This window comes from Vicia villosa, linkage group LG5, assembly GCF_029867415.1.
Source record: "Vicia villosa cultivar HV-30 ecotype Madison, WI linkage group LG5, Vvil1.0, whole genome shotgun sequence".
In the NCBI taxonomy this organism is placed as follows: Eukaryota; Viridiplantae; Streptophyta; class Magnoliopsida; order Fabales; family Fabaceae; genus Vicia; species Vicia villosa.
The window spans coordinates 8,283,491-8,302,540 of NC_081184.1; the positions used below are offsets into that span (position 1 = coordinate 8,283,491).

At 33.7% G+C, this 19,050-nt stretch overlaps 4 protein-coding genes across 5 annotated transcripts; 2 read left to right on the plus strand and 2 right to left on the minus strand.

Moving 5' to 3' along the window:
• The first annotated feature begins 692 nt into the window (after positions 1-692).
• Positions 693-3,035, plus strand: LOC131606224 (OVARIAN TUMOR DOMAIN-containing deubiquitinating enzyme 3). Its single transcript, XM_058878487.1, has 8 exons — positions 693-813; positions 893-1,052; positions 1,508-1,595; positions 1,769-1,832; positions 2,026-2,131; positions 2,222-2,276; positions 2,656-2,709; positions 2,782-3,035. The coding sequence occupies exons 1-8, from the start codon at positions 792-794 to the stop codon at positions 2,911-2,913; spliced, it is 681 nt and encodes a 226-aa protein (XP_058734470.1). The 5' UTR covers positions 693-791; the 3' UTR covers positions 2,914-3,035.
• A 1,943-nt stretch (positions 3,036-4,978) lies between these two features.
• LOC131606225 (uncharacterized) lies at positions 4,979-6,508 on the plus strand. The gene has a single exon (XM_058878488.1). The coding sequence runs from the start codon at positions 5,313-5,315 to the stop codon at positions 6,414-6,416; it is 1,104 nt and encodes a 367-aa protein (XP_058734471.1). The 5' UTR covers positions 4,979-5,312; the 3' UTR covers positions 6,417-6,508.
• Positions 6,509-7,548: 1,040 nt separating this feature from the next.
• On the minus strand, positions 7,549-10,236 carry LOC131601269 (reticulon-like protein B12). Of its 2 annotated transcripts, XM_058873042.1 has the most exons (5): positions 10,022-10,236; positions 9,624-9,804; positions 8,794-9,005; positions 8,422-8,621; positions 7,549-7,833 (listed from the first exon to the last, which is right to left on the minus strand). In XM_058873042.1, the coding sequence occupies exons 1-4, from the start codon at positions 10,086-10,088 to the stop codon at positions 8,452-8,454; spliced, it is 630 nt and encodes a 209-aa protein (XP_058729025.1). In that variant the 5' UTR covers positions 10,089-10,236; the 3' UTR covers positions 7,549-7,833; positions 8,422-8,451. The 2 variants fall into 2 exon arrangements, with proteins under 2 accessions (XP_058729025.1, XP_058729023.1); XM_058873040.1 differs by lacking the exon at positions 7,549-7,833 and having other exon boundaries at positions 8,315-8,621; positions 10,022-10,235.
• A 1,266-nt stretch (positions 10,237-11,502) lies between these two features.
• On the minus strand, positions 11,503-18,760 carry LOC131601268 (ataxin-3 homolog). Its single transcript, XM_058873039.1, has 2 exons — positions 18,186-18,760; positions 11,503-12,361 (listed from the first exon to the last, which is right to left on the minus strand). Exons 1-2 carry the CDS (start codon positions 18,423-18,425, stop codon positions 11,654-11,656), a joined length of 948 nt encoding a protein of 315 aa, XP_058729022.1. The 5' UTR covers positions 18,426-18,760; the 3' UTR covers positions 11,503-11,653.
• Between the last annotated feature and the right edge of the window lie 290 nt (positions 18,761-19,050).

Consider the following 19,050-nt stretch of genomic DNA (forward strand, 5'->3'; position numbering starts at 1 on the left):
ATAAACAAATAAATTTACTTTTTTGCCACGCAACGTTGATGGGATTAAAATTTAATAATTATTTATTATTTTAGGGGTGACAAAACTAGTCCGACCCATTGAAAATCATTATCTTATAACGTTGAAAAGAAGTCATTATCTCTCTTAAATGATTGCATATTGTAAGTTATATATATTTTTTTTACTATTATCAAAATTCATTTGAAATTTTATAGTGGTTATAGCTCTTAGAATTTTTTTTCTTATTGTACTCTTAACTCTTAAAATAACAACATTTAGAGTGTAAATTAAATTGTGTGCATGTGATTGTGATTGAAAGAAAACTTGAAGAATTTATATATATATATATATATATATATATATATATATATATATATATATATATATATATATATATATATATATATATATATATATATATATATATATAATTATTTGCGATTTTTAAAAAAATTTCGAAAACAAAATTCTTCAAATTTGAAACTTTTTTTAAATGAACCTTTTTTTTTCTTTCAAATTTGAACCTAATATCATTGTTTAAAACACATGCGGGACTCTTATGTAAAATTAAAATTTTTTTCTTCATAAAATTTAACAAAAACAACCAATTAAACTAACAGAATATTTTTTTAAAATTAATATGTCACATTTATTTATATTAGATAATAAGATAATAAAACCATATCTAAAAAAGTTGAATACTGCATTCCAAAAAAATAACAAAATTTGAAATATCTTGAACGAACAGAAGAGTGTCGTTTTCTCTCCATTGCAATTCCTTGTCAATTTTCATGGCGCAAAACCTTCTCAACGGTAATTTCACAACTTCTCAACACTAACTCTAACCCTAACTTTTCAACATTGCTAATATTTTTGTTGAAACATGAATCAGAGGAGAATAATATTCTTAAGCAATTGAAAGACGGTACAGCAAAATTTGAGATTGTTTCTTCACCACTTCCTTCCATTGTTTCTACCTTTAATCCGAACGTAAGCTTATTCGGAGCTGGAAGTTCTAGCACTCTCTTCTTCGCTAGAATTGGTTCATCCATGTGAGTAATTTAGTTTTCTCATTTTCGCTAAAACTCAGTCTTTTTAATTTTCATGTTAATTAGGTTGAAATATGTTTTTAGGTTTATTGTTGCCTTTGTTACACTGATTGCGGTCGTCGCGATGTGAATTTACCAAAAAAAAATTCTTATCATTAAATCAGTGAATAATGGTATCTGCATCGGCACTTTATGGTACCGTTTTATCGCGGCTATTTCATGGTAATGGACCATTTTTAATTGGTATCGGCACCTTTTGATATCGTTTTGTCGCGGCCGTTTACGCAGAAACGGATCATTTTTAGAACGTTGGTGCTGGATATAAGTCTTTTAAAGAAGGAAAGATAAAGCAGGATGTTTATGATGTTTAAAGAGGATTAGATTTTGAACTCTTTTGTTAATGGTTTAGAATATTCTGATGAGCTGTGTTTGATCTCTCCTTATGTATGTCTTCACAGTGGTGGACAGTCTGCGGCAATGAAGAAACTTGAACGTTTTTCAGTTCACAAGGTTACAGGGGATGGGCGGTGTCTGTTTCGCGCCCTGGTAAGTTCCATCTTTTGAACATTGCTAATTCCAATATTTAAGTTGAATTTCAATGACACAATCTGTTATAAGTTAGTTGTCAAGTCCTTCGTTAGTTTGAGCTTCCACCTTAGCAAGTTGTTCAAGTTAAATTTAGAGATAAGTGGTAAAAACAGTTGGTTCTGTGAAATCAGGTAAAAGGAATGGCTCACAACAAAGGAGTTGCTCTTAACCAACGCGAGGAGAGAGAAAATGCAGGTATGCTGATATACTGGCAAGAAGACATTGATACTCATTTGTTTATCTTGCTTTAAGTTAACAAAATGTTCATTATGTAACATAAAGCTTATGCATGATAGTTTTGCTGGTTCAATTATTAAGCTGAGATACTCATCTTCCTATCTCGTTTTTTTTTCCTTTTCAATGTTTTGACTTGCTAATGATAACACAGATGAATTAAGAATGGCAGTCAAAGAAGCTATATGTGAAAATGTAGGAGATCGTAAGTTATACGAAGAAGCCATCATTGCTGTTACGGTTGATGAGCCTTTACAACGGTATGTTTTCGACACATTAACATAAAATGAAGATCTTGAAGTATTTTTTAATTCGTATTTAACGCCATGATTGGTTGTGTTATTTTGCAGTTACTGCAGGCGGATTGTACAACCAAATTTCTGGGGAGGAGAATCAGAACTATTGGTCGGTGATCTTCTTAAAAATATCATGCTTGCGTTTTGTCTCCTAAGGAATAAATAGATTTTCTATTTGATGTTTATATCAAGTTTAATGTAAGTTTTCATAATAGATTTCTAAAGATGACACTTAACTGAATTCAACCTGAATTGATGCGATTGTTGAAAGACCCGATGAAGAAATATATCACGTATTGAAGTTCATTGTAATGCTTCGGCATCATTGATTCAACAGATGAAATCACAAAAATTATTCACAAGATAACAGTTCACTAAATGCTGTCTCAGTTGTTCCGAAAAAACAAAATACTAAATGCAATCTGAACTGATGTGAAAACCCTGCGAACGAAAAACTCAAATACTGACTTATGTCCATATTCTTGCAGGTATTATCAAAGTTGTGTAAGCAGCCAATTATTGTGTACATACCAGAGCATGAGGTATGCCTCAACAACAATACTTAGGTTTATCCTAACATATAATGTTATCTCTAATGTAAACGAAAAATGCAGCATAGAGGCGGTGGCCGGGGATCTGGTTTCATTCCTATTGCAGACTATGGAAGTGAGTTTATAAAGGGTTCTAGCAGAAAAGCTGTGAGGCTGTTGTTCAGCGGTAAGAACCATTATGATCTTCTGTTATGAGGAATTGTATCGAAGAATGAGAAAAAAGAATTATAATATCAATGTGATTCTAGTCATATTCAAAGTTTCACTTCTGTTTTTAAAACTTCATTTCCCAAAACAAAGTAGTTACTTTTTTTTCATTTGTTATTCTGATTCTTTAGGATTATCTTATTTTTATTATTTAAAAATTATACTTGTGTTGGGATTCGGCCCATTCTTTTATAAAAAAATTGTACAATTAAAAAATTGTAATTTCTCATTGCATCCTTGTATAATGGAGACACTTCTGAAAATCTAAAAATATCCTTAGGTGAATTCGGAGATACATCTCCGAACGCACCAAATACGAGTTTTTGCCTAAATTTAGTTCAGAAATGCATCTCTGAATTCATCCTAGTGTAAATTTGCAGATACATCTCCGAATTATGTGTGTGGAGTTAATTCGGAGATGCATATAAGAATTATTGCCTGAGTGTATTTTCCTGAATCAGTTTACTAAAATTTTGTTATCTTCAAACCAAACTAGTTTTAATTCGATTAAAATTGCCGTTATTTGTTTCAACAATTAATAAAAACGAAGATTGTAGAACTGAGTAATGCGTTAATAAAATAGAATATTATAGAAACCGAATATAATAGTACCACAACTCTTCTCAAAGTTGATGAAAAATAAACACAATACAATCAAAAGCATAGTCTATTGAGTATGCCTAATCCTCACACCCCAGACTCCTTCTCTGGCTACGGTAACCCAAAGCATTCTGTACCTCGGTAAGGATGGAACGTGCTAGGGCTACTGTTTCACTGCCACCTCTCTCAAACAGCCCAAACTCTATGCCATGTCTTGTAATTCACATAATGTTTTGACATAGCGTTAACAAATCAACGTCATGGTCACCCATGGCCTGTTCATTCTCCAGGATCTCCTCATGAGTAGGCCTAGGTGGACGTCCAGGGGCGTTTGGTGTCATGTAAGGGTGTGACACAGAATAAAACCAAGTCATGTAATCCTCAGCATAGTGCCACTTAGATGTGGCTTCTTGACTCCGGTACTCCCCCGGTACCAGACGACTCTCAAAATCTGCTAAAATGTCAATCCAACTCTCTGCGGACAATACTAATAGGAGCAACCTGGAAGGGGGACCTCAGAATGATTTGCACGTACCCAAACTGCAGTATGCACCGTTCGGGCATATACCTGCACATGATATTGGTCCCACATACCAACCATCTAGAGTATAAGGAAATGTGGTCGAATGAAATTCTTTCCTGGTGAGTATTGTATGATATCTAGACAATGTTATCATGTTGAGTCCAGTCAATATACACACGGAACGACAAGATAGCAGTATTCCCTTTGCAAGGGATAAACCGACAAGCAAATGGATAATTATCAGTATAGAACATGTCACATATAAACTCGTGAATACGGTGATACTGGGCAAGGATCCATCGATGAAAAACGAATAAGAATGAAAATATTAGTAACAAGTGTAAAAAAAAAGTTGTTTGTAACTTAATAGAGAGATTTGGAAATTACCTTAAATTAGGTGCATGAGCCTGTCATTTGCTTTGTCGTCCATTTACAACCTTTGTTCGGATTGGAGTACATGAAAATTAAGCAGGCGGCACCCCAATTTCCTTCGTGAATGGACTCTAAGTTGATGAAATATTTGAGATAAACCACATCCACGTAGGTTGCACTTTTGTGCACAAACATAAATGTGTCAATCAAGATCATGAAGAAGCACTACTTTAAGGCACACTCTCTGTGATAAGCAACTCAAAGATCATCTGCCTCTAGGTTTTGAAGAGGTGTTTTTTTAAAAAAAAAAAATTAATGAAAAGTTTCTTTTTATCTATTTAGAATATTATACATATTGTTTTTGAATGTTATGAGTTAAGTTAATGATAAAAATATAATAGTTCACAGCTCCCAAGTATAAAATCTGTAAGGGAGAAATGATTATTAAATTGAGATAAACATCTATAAGAGTTTAAATATCAAATAAAGTATGAAAGAATTCTTTTAGAACACATTCTAAAAGATTTTTGTTAATATTGAAAAATTTAGTGATCTTGAGATAAATGAAAGGTAGAATGAGAATTTTCACTCATATAATAGAATAAAACAAAGATAATATTTTTTTTGATAAGTTTGTCATTGGTCAATTATTAAGAATTCTTGGTATTTTAAAGAAAATTAGTTAGAATTGTTCTTTAATTCTTAAATTTGTTAATCATACCTAATTAACTTTCTGGTAAAAAAAAGAAGAAGTCCAATTCATATGGCTTCTTCTCTAACCTAGGTATAAAAAGATTTTACCAGCCCTACCATATCCACAAAAGCAAAGTGTAGATTTTACCAAGGAATATTTCTTCTCCTCTACCTACGGATCTTTTTACAGGTGATTTTCATGGAGTCTTCATCTTCTCTCAAGGAGCTAAAACGTTTGAAACGTGTGAATAGAGAAGAACTTCCTTGGGATGCGCTTGTTATCATTTGCAAAACCCTAGATTTTGAGGATCTTTTTCAGTTTTCTGGTGTTTGCAAGAGTTGGAGGACTTTTCATAAATCAAATATCTTGTCATCCAAGGAACCATTGCTGGTTCGTATTTTGTTTCGCGGTACTACTTCTATATCATATTCTTTTATTACCATACCTAATCAAAAAGTTTACGATTTGAAGATCATGAGTAGCTTCCCGCCCACAAAGTTTACCTATGTTAGGGCTTCTAGCAGATATTTCATCATGGTCAATAATAATAATAATTCATTTCTTCTATTCAATCCGTTTACAAGAATTAAAAGGGTAATCAATGCCACCTTTAGGGTTAATTCTCGTAGATTTGATGAATACCGAGCCTTGCTTGCTTTTGAGAAATCCTCGGACGACAAAGAATTTGTCTTGGTGGTTTTATGCATTCGGTCTAGGAGTTTGTATGTCTATCAATCGCGACACTATCGTTGGGTTACTTATTCAACCGTAGAACCGGAGATTGTAACCGACTTTGTGGTTTTCAATAATATAATATATGTGGTCACTAACAATGCCAATATAGGGGTATTGAACTTGAATTCCAGAAATATTCAATTTCTAAACCTCGAGAATAACCCAAAATATTATTCTTCGGAGATTTTTTGGTTGGTTAATTGTGACGAGCAACTTTTAATGTTTGATTTTTTTCGAAGGTGTGCTTACAAGATAGACTTGTCGAGCATGCATTATGTTAAGATGAAAAGTTTGGGCGACATTGCATTATTTTATGTTTTTCGGAGGAACTGTCAGGCATTGAGCAACCCCGAGAGATTTGGGTATGAGCGCAATTATGTGTATGAAGTTAATGCTACAAACCAATGCATAATGTACAATTGGAATAATTGGAATTATATAAAGTATGGTTGGAATTGGAGTAATACAAATACATACAGACCTCCAGATTCTAAAACAGACTTTTATTTTTTTGATTGGTGTTTCAGACATTTAAAATATGAAGTAGATTATTCTTTAGTTGAATAATTTAGCTTAGTGTATTTGTGATTTCCTTCTTGTTTGGCTTGGTTTGAGATGAAAACAGTTTGTAATGGTTAATGATTAGCCAGGTATTTGTATTCTTCTTAGCATGCTAAATGTAAGTCTTATATTTGAAAATAATGTTTGATATTTTATTTAAAAATGTTATGTATTTTACTCAAAACTTGATGTATTGTGTTATACATTTCAAATTGAGGTAGTTAAAACTATCCCAAGCAATGTTGTTAAAACCAAACTGGATCATCCGGTTGATTCGGGAGAAAATCTTGGTTTCGGTTCAATCAACTTAATAAACCTACTAATTAGTTTGAACTGGAATCGAGCCGAAAAACCATTCAAAGCGCGGACCCGGTTTCTAAAAAACGTCGGGTTCTTAAGTTTAGTGAAAATGATAAAAATTAAAGAGTATAAAAACTATGAATTTTGGTTACTTCATCACTTACAATCTAACAAGAGCTAAGAAACAAAACTTGTAAGAAACATGCAATTTCAAATTCACAGAAACATAAGAAGTTCAAATTCACAAACACATATTTTTGAGCACACATGTGGTTACTGATGAGTTTGGTTGAAAATATATATGTTGAAAAAATTCATCAAACTTATGTGAAGAAAAACAATGAAACATAAATATTGTAAATGTGGAAAGATTAGACATATAAAGTATACGTGTCCTGATGAGGCAGCGTCAGAGAAAGACTTCGAGTCAAATGCTAGCATTGTCTCTCTCGCTGTGAGAGAGGATGATCTTATTTGATTGAGAAGTGTGTTCTCATGACATTTTCGCTGTCATAGAAGAGTATGGTTATCATTTTTTTTTTGTGGTGAATTGATTGGATAGATTTTTTAATGGATGGATTGGATAAATTTTCTCTTAATGGATCTAATTTTTACCCCCTAATATTTTGTAAAACAAAGCAGAAATGTAGGCAATCACTTTAGACAACTTTTTTTGTGTTGCCTAAACTGTTTTTTATTTTTGTATGTTACCAGAATACCATAATTTAGAGTCTTTCGAAAATGTATAAATTATAATTTTTTTTTTCAAAAGGTAATTTTTTGTTTTTTTTTTTCAAATATCAATTACTTATTTAAGGTATTGTAGTCAAATTGAACAAATTGTAGAGGTAGGAGAATAATTGTTAAGGGTAAGAAAGAATAATTGTTGGGCATGCACTGAACTCAAAGTGCTAAGAACTAAAATCAAGATGGGCATGAAAGTTGTTACAAAGAAGCATGAATTCCGATTGTTGTCCCTATTCCATGCTAAGATAGTTGCCACCAGATTCAGAACAGAAATTATGTCATGTTCCTAGCCATCTTTCTCAGCGAGTTGTGCCAATAAGCATACAAAAATTCTAGCCCCATAGTTATCTTCAGTGGATGCCAACTCTGCAAGTGTCTGTACATTTACAATTTGGTTACTTTTTAAAAAAATCCATAAACTGAATCAAATCGAACTGAAGTTAAAATAATCGAAACTGAATATTGAAGTTGGTTCGTTACAGTTCAGAATTTCGAAACAGTATACAAAACCAATAATTTTGGTTCTATTCGGTTCTTAATAAATTGAAACAGTTTGATTTAGTTCGAGTGAATTTTACTATAATTTAGTTTAGTTCGATTCAATTTTTCGCACGAAGTGTACCATTAACAGCCCTACTTGCACATGGTTGAACGGACCTACACGGAATGATACTTTCATGATCAAATCATCGCCTTATGAGCATATTCATGAATCACACCAAATTTTATACAATTTTCTATCGGCCTCTAAGGATATCCCACTTTTTTACGTGTCAATGTCAAACACTGATACGTGTCAAACATCAAACACACATTTAATGAGAAATATTGTTCAAAAATCATGTCAATCATTGAAGTTGAAAAATGCAAAAGGAATAAACTCCATTTCAAGATGGAGAAGATCACTATACTCTCAACCACAATCATGTAAGAAATATTTCAAAGAGTAATAGAAACAATTTACCAAAAATGAATGTGAAAATAAAATACAAACTCAGCTCAGCTTTTGCTTCTCCAGAATCCAGTATTGGACTCTGCTGATATATTCCTCATTTATTTTCCTATACAATTGGCATAATTTGTTGTAGCACTTCAAAACAAATCTATCAATGTAATCTTCATATCTTTCATAGAGTGCAGGTAAAGTAAGAAGAATAAAGAGACCTGCAACATAGTCAAAAAAGAGTTTATAAAAATAAGTCAAAAACAGCTTATGGACGTGTCATAAGCTGCTTATTTAAGGTCTCTTAAATAGTTTGGTAAATACTTATGCTCAAATAGTTCAATCCAAACATGTCTTAAAGGTATTTTGATGAAATAATGCGAAGAAACTTACTGGTGTATGCCAAGGTAAGAAAATCAGTGAAGCCGCCAACAACAGAAATTAACCATAGGTAAGCAGCTACTTTGAGAAACAGCCTTGAGTCCTTACCAAGGGCAATATCATGAGAAACTGAAAACAGATTATTAACTCTGGTTTGGATAAAAGCTGCGATTTCATTTGTCATTTCATCTGACAAATGCAATTGTGGTAGAGGTGGAGCAGGTCTGTAAAATAAACAAAAGTTTATCATGCTTTTGTAGATTTTATTGATAAATGTAAAGCATTGACTATTAACAATTGTTCGGTCATCCAAGTCACGTTCTAGATGTTTAGTCATGAGTTATGAAGGGAACCCGGTGAATCATTACATTGTCACGTTCCAGATGTTTAGTCATGTCGAGTCATGAAGAAACCGGTTGAATCATTACATTGGACTTCGATTAACCGCACAAGTAGAAGTAAACATCACATCTTTATCTAGATCTAGATTTGGGACGCCAACACCAGGGTTCAAACCCTGACTCTCACAGTTGTGTGTCAGTGTGTGAGTTTCTAATGGTTATCACCATTTCGTCTTAAAAAAAACTACATCATACATTTATTGAATCAAGCAGTTATTGCATAGAATCTGAATCCCTAATCCCTAATCCCTAATGGCTATAGATGATCAGAATAAATATCTGAATTTGAAATATAGATGATCAATGATCAATAAACCCAGTCATTTCGTAAGCTTAAATAAGTCAATCCAAACAAATCCTTAAGGGTTCAATTCAAGAAGATCCAATCCAAGTCAAAGTATATACTAAAAAGAAACATAAATTTGAGGGTATTTGATTTACCTATTGAGAATTGCAGCTGATTTAGCCCAAAGAAAAAGAATAACAACAAGAAGGAGAAGAACATTAGAAACAAGAGACAAAAGGGTATAACCAGATCTCTCAAACACAACAAATACAGCTAATGTCACCAACAATATCATCACAGTTTGATTCTTCCTCCTCCATAGTATCAAGTCTGCAACTGCATTGAAAAATATCATTCATTCATTCAAAATCAACTTCAAGGTCAAGGATCATTTTTTCAAAATTGAATTGAAACAAAACAAGCACAGCCCATTTGGCTATTTAGATTCTAAATAGCATTAAAAGAACGTAAACAAAAACAAGAATGAAAATTTGAATGAAATGATGAATAAAGTTAAGATTTTTAAGCAAAAAGTATGAGAAAATGGTGTTACCTTGACCACCTCCAAGGATCTGATGAAGAGTTCTTTCTCTGTTGAATAATCGTTGAGATGAATCCATTTTAGAGGAAGAAAAAGAAGAAAGGATCAGTGTTGCTAAAAAGCAAGAGAAGGAAGAAAAACAGTGAATGTTTTTTTTTATTAATTTAAGAATTTTGTTTTGTTTTCTTCCCTCTTTTTTTATGTAGTTTTTCTCTTATTATTGTTGTTATGAATTTTATGGTAAAAGTGGTCCCTGAATTATGTAATTTCTAGGGAGGTTTTCATTTTCCAGCCTAAAAGTAGAGTGGCATTTTGCTTTGAAAGTCTCTTATGCCAACCTACAATTTTTCAAGGATTTAACATTAGTTTAAAATTTTATATTAAAAATTGAAAATAATGATCATTTTAAATATATTTTATTTATTAAAATGACATTATTTTTTTGGGTCAAATAATTTATGGCTGAAATTTACCTTTTAAAAATGAACAAATGAAATGTCGTGAGTTCGAACTCGCTCTCTACCGATGTCCACTCAGTATCAACTAAACTAGCTAAATGGAATAATATCAAATAAATCACTATTTTAGAACAAAATAGGACAAAAAAAAGACTTGAAAAAGATCATTTCAAAGATGAAATCATTTTACTATAAGAAAATATATTTTCAAAGATGAGGTCATTTTGCTAGAAGGCGTTTGTTTTTTTGTATTGATATCAAACTTTCGGTTTCAGTGGGTGAGCTTAAAATATTGACACTTTTCTAAGGGAGGTGATTGTTGATTGGATCTCTTTACCTCACTTCTTTTGATGGATAAAATGAGTAAATGTATTGTGAATTAGGCAGAAATAGTGTCACACACTAGCTCTGACAATTGGTAGGTGTGCAAAAACATCAATCGCTGGCTTTGACAATTAATAGTCGTGCAGAGACACCAATTGTAAGGACGCGAATTTAAATATGCAACTACGTACTTGTTCACTTTTACTGATTGTAAGGACGCGAATTTAAATATGCAACTACATACTTGTTCACCTTCACCTTTAAAAGGTAAAATTAAAAAAAAAAAAAAAAAGTCTGTTTTTATTTGTTTATTTTCTTTTTCAGAACCCAAAAGATAATAATTCTTAAGTATTTTTCAAAAGGTAAAATTAAAAAAAAAAAAAGTCTGTTTTTATTTATTTATTTTTTCAGAACCCAAAAGATAATAATTCTTAAGTATTTTTCAATGATCTTTGTACAAAGAAAATCAAGTATGGCATCTCATGTCATAGATTATTTTCATGCTAGTAAATTACATTTGGATTCCATTTTATATGTGAGGCATTTCCAAATAATTGATTCATATATTTTTTACCTAGTATAAAAGTGAATACTAAAAACAACTTTACAATCAGATGGAAATGATCAAGGGTTTTAAAAATCATTGTCAAAAGTTGATAATAATATCATAATCAGATTAACACGTTGAAGGCTTTTCCTTACAGTATAAAATAAATCATGCAATCCATGTGAGAATGTGTATACTGCACAGAACCATGACTTGAAGCCACTGATGTATGTTTTAACCAACTAAACCGACATAGATTATTGTCCTCAATTGCAAAAACAAACCAGGTGCAAATAAAACCACACTACTCTCAACTCAGAGAGTGTTCTTCTCTTTATTCTGGTTTTCCCTTTGAGAGTTATCACCGCCTAAAGAAGACGCATCTTGTTGATTGTTTTTATCACTGGGAGGTACACTAGCTTCTTCAATGGTTTCCACTTGTATACTCTTTTGCTTGTCATTATTTTGAGGATTACTAGCTTCAGCAATATTGGTCACAATGGGGGTAGAATCCATCAGACTAGCTGCTATAGCCGCCTTTAGATCCTCATCTTCCATGTCCGAAAACAGTTCAGCTTCCTCGCGTGAAAGAAACTGATTTGAATATTGTTGCCTTTCCTCAACTCTTTCTTGTTGTGGAGCCTGCTGTACTGAGTTACAAGATTTAGTTATTCTCTCAGCATCTTCAGGTAAAAGCCACTGGCCGAAACCGTTGGAAGCTTCAGCCGAAGAGATGGGAAACTCTTTTGGAAAATTTCCTCTCACCAGGAATATGCTCCATCCAGAGCCTTTCAAAGAGTCGAGATAGGCTGCAAGGTAAAACTTGGAAAGGTGCTGTGGAGCTGCGTAGAGACTGTCAAAGTTATACCACTCTCCATTCACTTTGCGGATACAAAACCAATGATCTTGCAAATGACAAATGAAGGCATTTTCCAGCTCTGGATCAACCTGGGCCGGCTCGGCAACTGGAGAATCAAGAGGAATGACTTGTAGGTCCCACACCTCCAAAGCCTTTTGTAAAACCTACAAGAAAGGCTTTGCACAATTAAGTTAACTCATAAAATTGCATCGGATCAAAAGTCCAATAATGCCTACCAAAAAAATATTAATAACAGATGAAAATATACAAAACAGTGATGGAACTTGGATTTTGAATCCAGAGGCTGGATAATGTATCAGCTGTGTTGAAAATACGATTAGCATTCATACATTTATTGTATAGATCAGTTATTTCGTATTGTATCTTATAAATAGAGATAAATTTTATGTAATTATTCTACTCATTTATTGATTTAAGCCCCTAAAAAGAGACACAGTGTTGTGTAGTGGACAGTTTCACAATATTGTGTCTGTGTCTCTTATTAAACATGGTATCTAGATCCTAAAGTGAGGCAACCCCTAATCGTGTTTAATTGGTGAATCCACTGTCTATTGGTGTCAAACAATTTTCAAAACCTGTTATCTTTAAAGTTTTTGCTCTCCTCTATCATGGCACCAAATTACAATTGTTCCATTCCTTGCCACTGGAATTTCTTTTGTTATTTTTCAGGGAAAACCTTAATCCATTGCCTGTGTAATCTCTCGACCTACAGAACCCCAAAAACTCCGGCTGCAAATACTATTTAACAAACCCTCTCACACAGTCTTTCTCCACCTATCTACCACGCCTCCTCCACATGTCACCGACAATCATAGCACATACAAGCACTTTGGTAACCTTCTGATGAGCTTTTCCGAAGTCATAGTCGCATCCATACCCTGGTTACAGATCTCCATATTTTTCACGAACCATGAGTACCTAGGTTTCACTGCAAACAACCCCTTATCTGTCTTTTTTTGGACATAATTTACTCTGGATGCTTCCAAGATTGAGATGATTGTTTTCACCTACTTCGTCACTTCTCCCCAAGGTCTACGAACTGAGTAATAGTGGAAGTATGGTTGAATTGCCCTAGAACTGTGGTTGGACCTAACACAACCTTACAAAACCAGCTTGTAAAGTGAAGATTGCCCCCCACATAAACATATGTCCAGGCCATATATGTCTCGTATATTGTTTGATGAGGAACTCTTAACACGTACCCTCATGCCCAATTCAATTGGGCTTGGCGCCCGGATATAAATGATAGGTGGCCTAATAGCGGAAACCTGATTCCAGGTGGCCCAATAGATCTTGAGTTTGGTTCTAATACCATCTTAGAATATCGGCTTATAACATGAAGATTGTTCCAACTTATAAACATGTGTTCATACCATATATCATAAGGTGTGGAAATTTTAACATATTGTCTTCCAATCTTCTTTTGGGACTCTTGTTTTGTGCATGCCTGACAAGGTGACTTACAGGATGAAGCTTGATTTTAGGCATAGAACCATAAACATATGTTTTCCCTCCCACGTCTCCATCTTTTATTTATTTGAGCTCGGCTTATTTTTCCTTCTTAAAAGATGAACATTGGTTATTGGATTACAATATGCCATTACATCCCAATAATTTGGGCTTCGTTCACATGATTTCCTTACAAGGAAGCATCTGGCCTTTCTCTAGCTCTCCTCCCATTTTTCGTGCTACTAGATATGATTCCCTCTAACGATGCATCAAATTCTTCAGGGCCTTACTCCTGCTCTCCTCCCATTTCTAGGGTTTGACATAATGATACAAATTCCCCAATTACAAAGATACAACAAAATCTTTTGGGTCTGCACCTCCTAGCCAAATGCCCCAAATCTGTCATATTATCACATGCCCTCCTAAAATCCCTTATTATTATTATCCGTCATCAACTAACCCTCCAAAACTCACAAATCATTAACTCGCTAAACTCCTCATATATCCTTTCTCACCTTTGTTCATTCTAAGCCCGTTTGAATCTTACAAGGTTTAACCATGAGGAATTAGGTGCAAATACAAGAACAATCTAGAATATATGTTGCATGCTATGGGTGTTAGAGCAAGAATATCTCAAACAGATCTGCACCTCCTAGCCAAAGGCCCCGAATATCTCTTTCAAATAATCACATGCCCTCCTTCTAAGTTCTAATCCCTTCTTATGTCTATCCATTATAGACTAACCATCCAAAACTCACAAATCACACTCACTAAACTCATACATCCTTTCTCATCTTTGTTCATTCAAAACCCATATGAAATCTTGTGAGGTTTAACCATGAGGGTATTGGGTGCAAATACAAGTAACAATCTAGTATATATGTTACACACTATGCAGGAACTAGCAAAAAAGTCAAGTAACAACAAAATTCAGTACATGGAAAGGGAAAGATAGTCAAGGGGTAAACAAAACGAGTGAGAAAGAAAGGACCAGCCCCTGGTAGAAGAGAAAAAGGAAAAAGGAAAAAAATAGTAGGTTTCAAAGATCACCCAATGGTAACAAGGTAGAGGGATATAGTCATAGACATTGACCACTATAGAGGCCATGTCTGATAAAAGGCCATCGGAACCCTATGATGGCTGAACAACGAAAAAAGTGTTTGATCTTTGGCATGCTATGCAAGGTTCACTCGTCAGAGAGCTACTAGGCAATGGTACTCAAGGAGGAATTAGGTTGCTATTTTGTAACCTAAGGATTGATGTCTAACCCATGAAGAGAAAGGAGTACGAACAAGAATCTGCTTACCATACAGTATGTTAGTTTAAATCCCTATTGGTACCAAGCCCAGCACAAATCCCCAGCCATAATGCTAGTAGGATAGTCCGGCATCGTTGTTTGTTTTAGTAGGTCTCATTTATTTGGTGGCCCTAAATGTTATATAGATACTTCAAATATTCTGACGCACTAGACATTTTCATATTGCACATGTACATCATGTATTTGGAAACTTCTAGTTAAATACTGCTATCAGGTGTTTGATATTTTGGAATGTTGGAAACACAAAGCTATCTTAGATGATTGTGACACAAATCATAGAGATTAAACAACTCAATGTACAAACTCAGCATCAAAGACAGATGGCATAAACCAGCCAGGGCTTAGATGATCATAACACAAATCGTAGAGATTAAGCAACTCAATGTACAAACAAAGCATCACTGTATGGAATATATACAGAATTCCTATATTATTTAATGAAATAGAAATTATGTTGTTCTAATTGCATATCTCTAGAATTAAAAAGATTTTCCTAATCGTATCAACCTGTACATAAATAAGAAAGATATTAAAAATTCCCTAAATCAATTTATTTAAATACTGGCAGATATGAGATTTCCCACTGTATGTTTGGGTAAAATGATTCGAGGGGGAAGGGAAAAGGATGTCAGTATATCCATTTATATAAAACTCAATTATTCAGTTGTAACGATATTGTATGCTATTTGTGTATGTTGTCAATAGCAAGCTATATCACCATTACAGCAAAATAGCATGGCGGGGTAGCTTTCCGCAAGACGATATTGGTCTGCAAGCCGCAGACGACAAAAGCAGTTGTAGCGGCCGCTAATTGCGGTCCCAAACCGATATCACAGCCGCTAATTTGCGCCCCCTCTTAGAATTTTGGGGATAAATTCCTCAAATTATTTTTTCTAAATGTTGTTTTTTTAAGGGTATAAATTTCAATCCTATCCCCTTGAAGAGTAAAGTTATGTTCTTGATTCTCTTAAATAATCGTTCTTCTCTTCTTCCTAGTATTAATTCAATTTTGTTTTATTCTTCTTCGCTCCTTAAGTTTTATTACTCTATAGTATACTTTAGATTCTTTTAACTGTTAAGTATGTGATCTCTTTCATTTTGTGTATTTTTTAGTATTTATGTTTACTTTGTACACTGGTTTTTATCCCGCTATCCGCTATATAGCATTTTAGGGGGTTGGTGATACGCAACGCTATCCAAGCTTAACAACGTAGCTATTTGTTTAATAGTGCCACTACAAAACGAGTGAAAACAAAAATGGGTAACTAACCAGTTCCCTTACTAAACAAAAACTATAACAACCATAACTATTTATGAAGTATAATGCATCATAACTGAACTCCAGCCAAACCAAAACGCATTTTCAAACTAATGCCACAATCAGACTTTGTTTATTGTTAGTATTAACCATTAGCCACACATACACTAGAGAGTCAAAAACAATTTTTTTCTGAAAAGAAGCTTGCCAATTGTTTCGATTTCATTGAAATTTGAACACCCCAAACAACAAGAAAATTTCAAAATAAGAGAAAAAACATCACACTCAATCATGCCATGAATTTAAGCTGTTTTCGAAACTCACCTTTAACTCACCGACACAAAAGAAAGGAGAGACAGCTAAATAACACCCGACTTAATAAAACGTTACCATTTAATTGACGTAATATTCCCACTATAAAATTTAAAAAAACATTAGACTAAATAAAATGTCAAATAAAACTAGCAGTGTGTGTGAAGTGCTACTGCCTAAACCTCAATTAATCATTGCTCAAGCTTTATCCTATATTAAACATAATTATTTGGTTTCAATTCCAATGAATGCATGCAAACAGTGTCAATTACAAAGCATGCATGAAAACAAAAGAGATCCGTATCTCGCATGCATAACTAACTATTTCCCTCGCTAAATACAAAACTCATAAAAACCAACTATGACGTATGCGTATCTCACATGGGTAACTAAATAATTCCCTCACTAAATACAAATTTCATAAAAACCATCTTTGACGTATACGACGTTACAATTTCAACCAAATCAAAACACAATGAGATATGTTTGTATTAGTCATGCACATGCACCGCAAGAGAATCAAAAACAAAATTCCTTGACAAAAACAAAACTTACGGCCCGCTTTCATTCATTACAACCCAAACAAACAACACCGAAGTTTCAAAACAAGAAAAAGATAACAGTATCATACCATGAATTTTAGTTGTTGACTTGTTTCCAGAACTCAACTTTAATTTCATCACACAAAAGAAAGGCAATGGACAGGAATGCAAAAGCATAACTTTAGAAATAAGTAATCCCAGAAAGGTTGGCGCCACACACCCTATCTATCATTTGCATCACACCTCAATAATTTATTAATAAAGATTGGGTCACGCATGACAAATATAACTACGTACATTCTTTTTAAATAATAAAAGTTGTCAAATAGCTACTATAGTTGTGCTAGAGCTCTAGCACCATGCAAGCAGAACTTGAAAAAACTTCAATTTTCCCCTGCAATTCAATACCTTAAAATAATGAAAAGTTGAAGTTGAAGTTAACAGGACCCATCAGGGTTCGGTTCCTACAAACCCTAAAGTTTAAAGAGACCTAGCATAGTTACTTACAAAATTACACACCATCAACAAGGTACTCATCCGCAGTTTTAAACTCATGATTTTGAAGGATGCAAAAACAACCAAACCTTATCCCACTAAGTAGGTTCAGCTACATGGATCAATTTTCCCCATAATATTCTATCCAGGACCATGTTTCAATCCAAATCATTAATCTCAAAATCTTTCTTAATAACTTCTCTAAAGTCTTTCTAGGTCTTCTTCTTCCTCTAGTTGTTTGACTTCTCTCCATCTGGTCGTCTTCTCTCTACATGCTCAAATCACCTAAGTCTATTCTCCACCATCTTCTTTACTATAGTTGCTACCCCCAACACTCTCTAATATTTCCATTTCTAATCCTATCCTTTCTAGTCTTCCCACACAACATCCTCATATCTGCTACATTCATATCTATAACATATAACACTAAACACACACTTTAATCTAATTAATCCGTGTAAGAGTATTTCTTATCCATAATCAACGTCTATTAAACACAATCAAACAATTTGTTCAAACCTCAATAATAACAATAAAAATAAACAATTTGAATGAATAAGAAATAAGAAAATTAGGGTAAAAAGAAAAGGAACCTGGATGCTGAAATCACCGTCAAGAGAAACATTATGAGAAAACAAATCACCAGCCGCGGAGTGAGCAGGAAGCATCATCATCTGCCTCTCTCTACAATCGAGATCGGAAGCGAGTGCAGCCAAGTCGAATTCAGAGAAAAACGGACCTTGAAGAACAGTGTTGACGCAATGAACAGCACAGAGCTTCGATTCTTGCACCTCGTGATACAACATGCCTCCATTGCTTATTCCATCCATCATCGTTTCTGAATTGAATCGAATTCAAAAACACGAACTAAACCCTAATTAACGGTTTTTTCTTATTCCTTTCTTGCGTTTTGGATTTGGGCTGTATTTGTGTTGTGTGTGTGATATAGAAGATGAGGAATGGAGAAAATTTGTAAACAAATCGGGCTCTTAATTAACGGATAAGTTTAATTAATTACTACATAAATAGTAGTTTTATTGACATGATTGTCGGTTTTATTAACTTTTTTGTTTTGGATTTCGGTTTTATCGATATACTTGTTGGGGATGGTGGTAGGTTAGGTGGTGTCTTGCTGCATTGCCTCGTGTCGATTTTTTGAACAGAAAAATTTAACTAACTAGTGGGTATCTTTTCTTTGGAAAAGAGTGATAATCTCAAAATGTGTCCTCCAACTTTAAATTATGTTAGAGCTGTCAATAAAGATTACCCGATCCTAAATTAATTGGTCTTAGCGGGCTCTGAGTTTTTTTGAGTTGGGTTAAAAAAAATTTGTCTAATATGAGCTCGAGATTTACTATTCGAATCAAGCCTAAGATGAGTTTCGGGCTACCCGATCTTAAATGAACTTTTTTATTTAAAAATATTAAAATAAAAATTCCATAATATTTACTATAAATA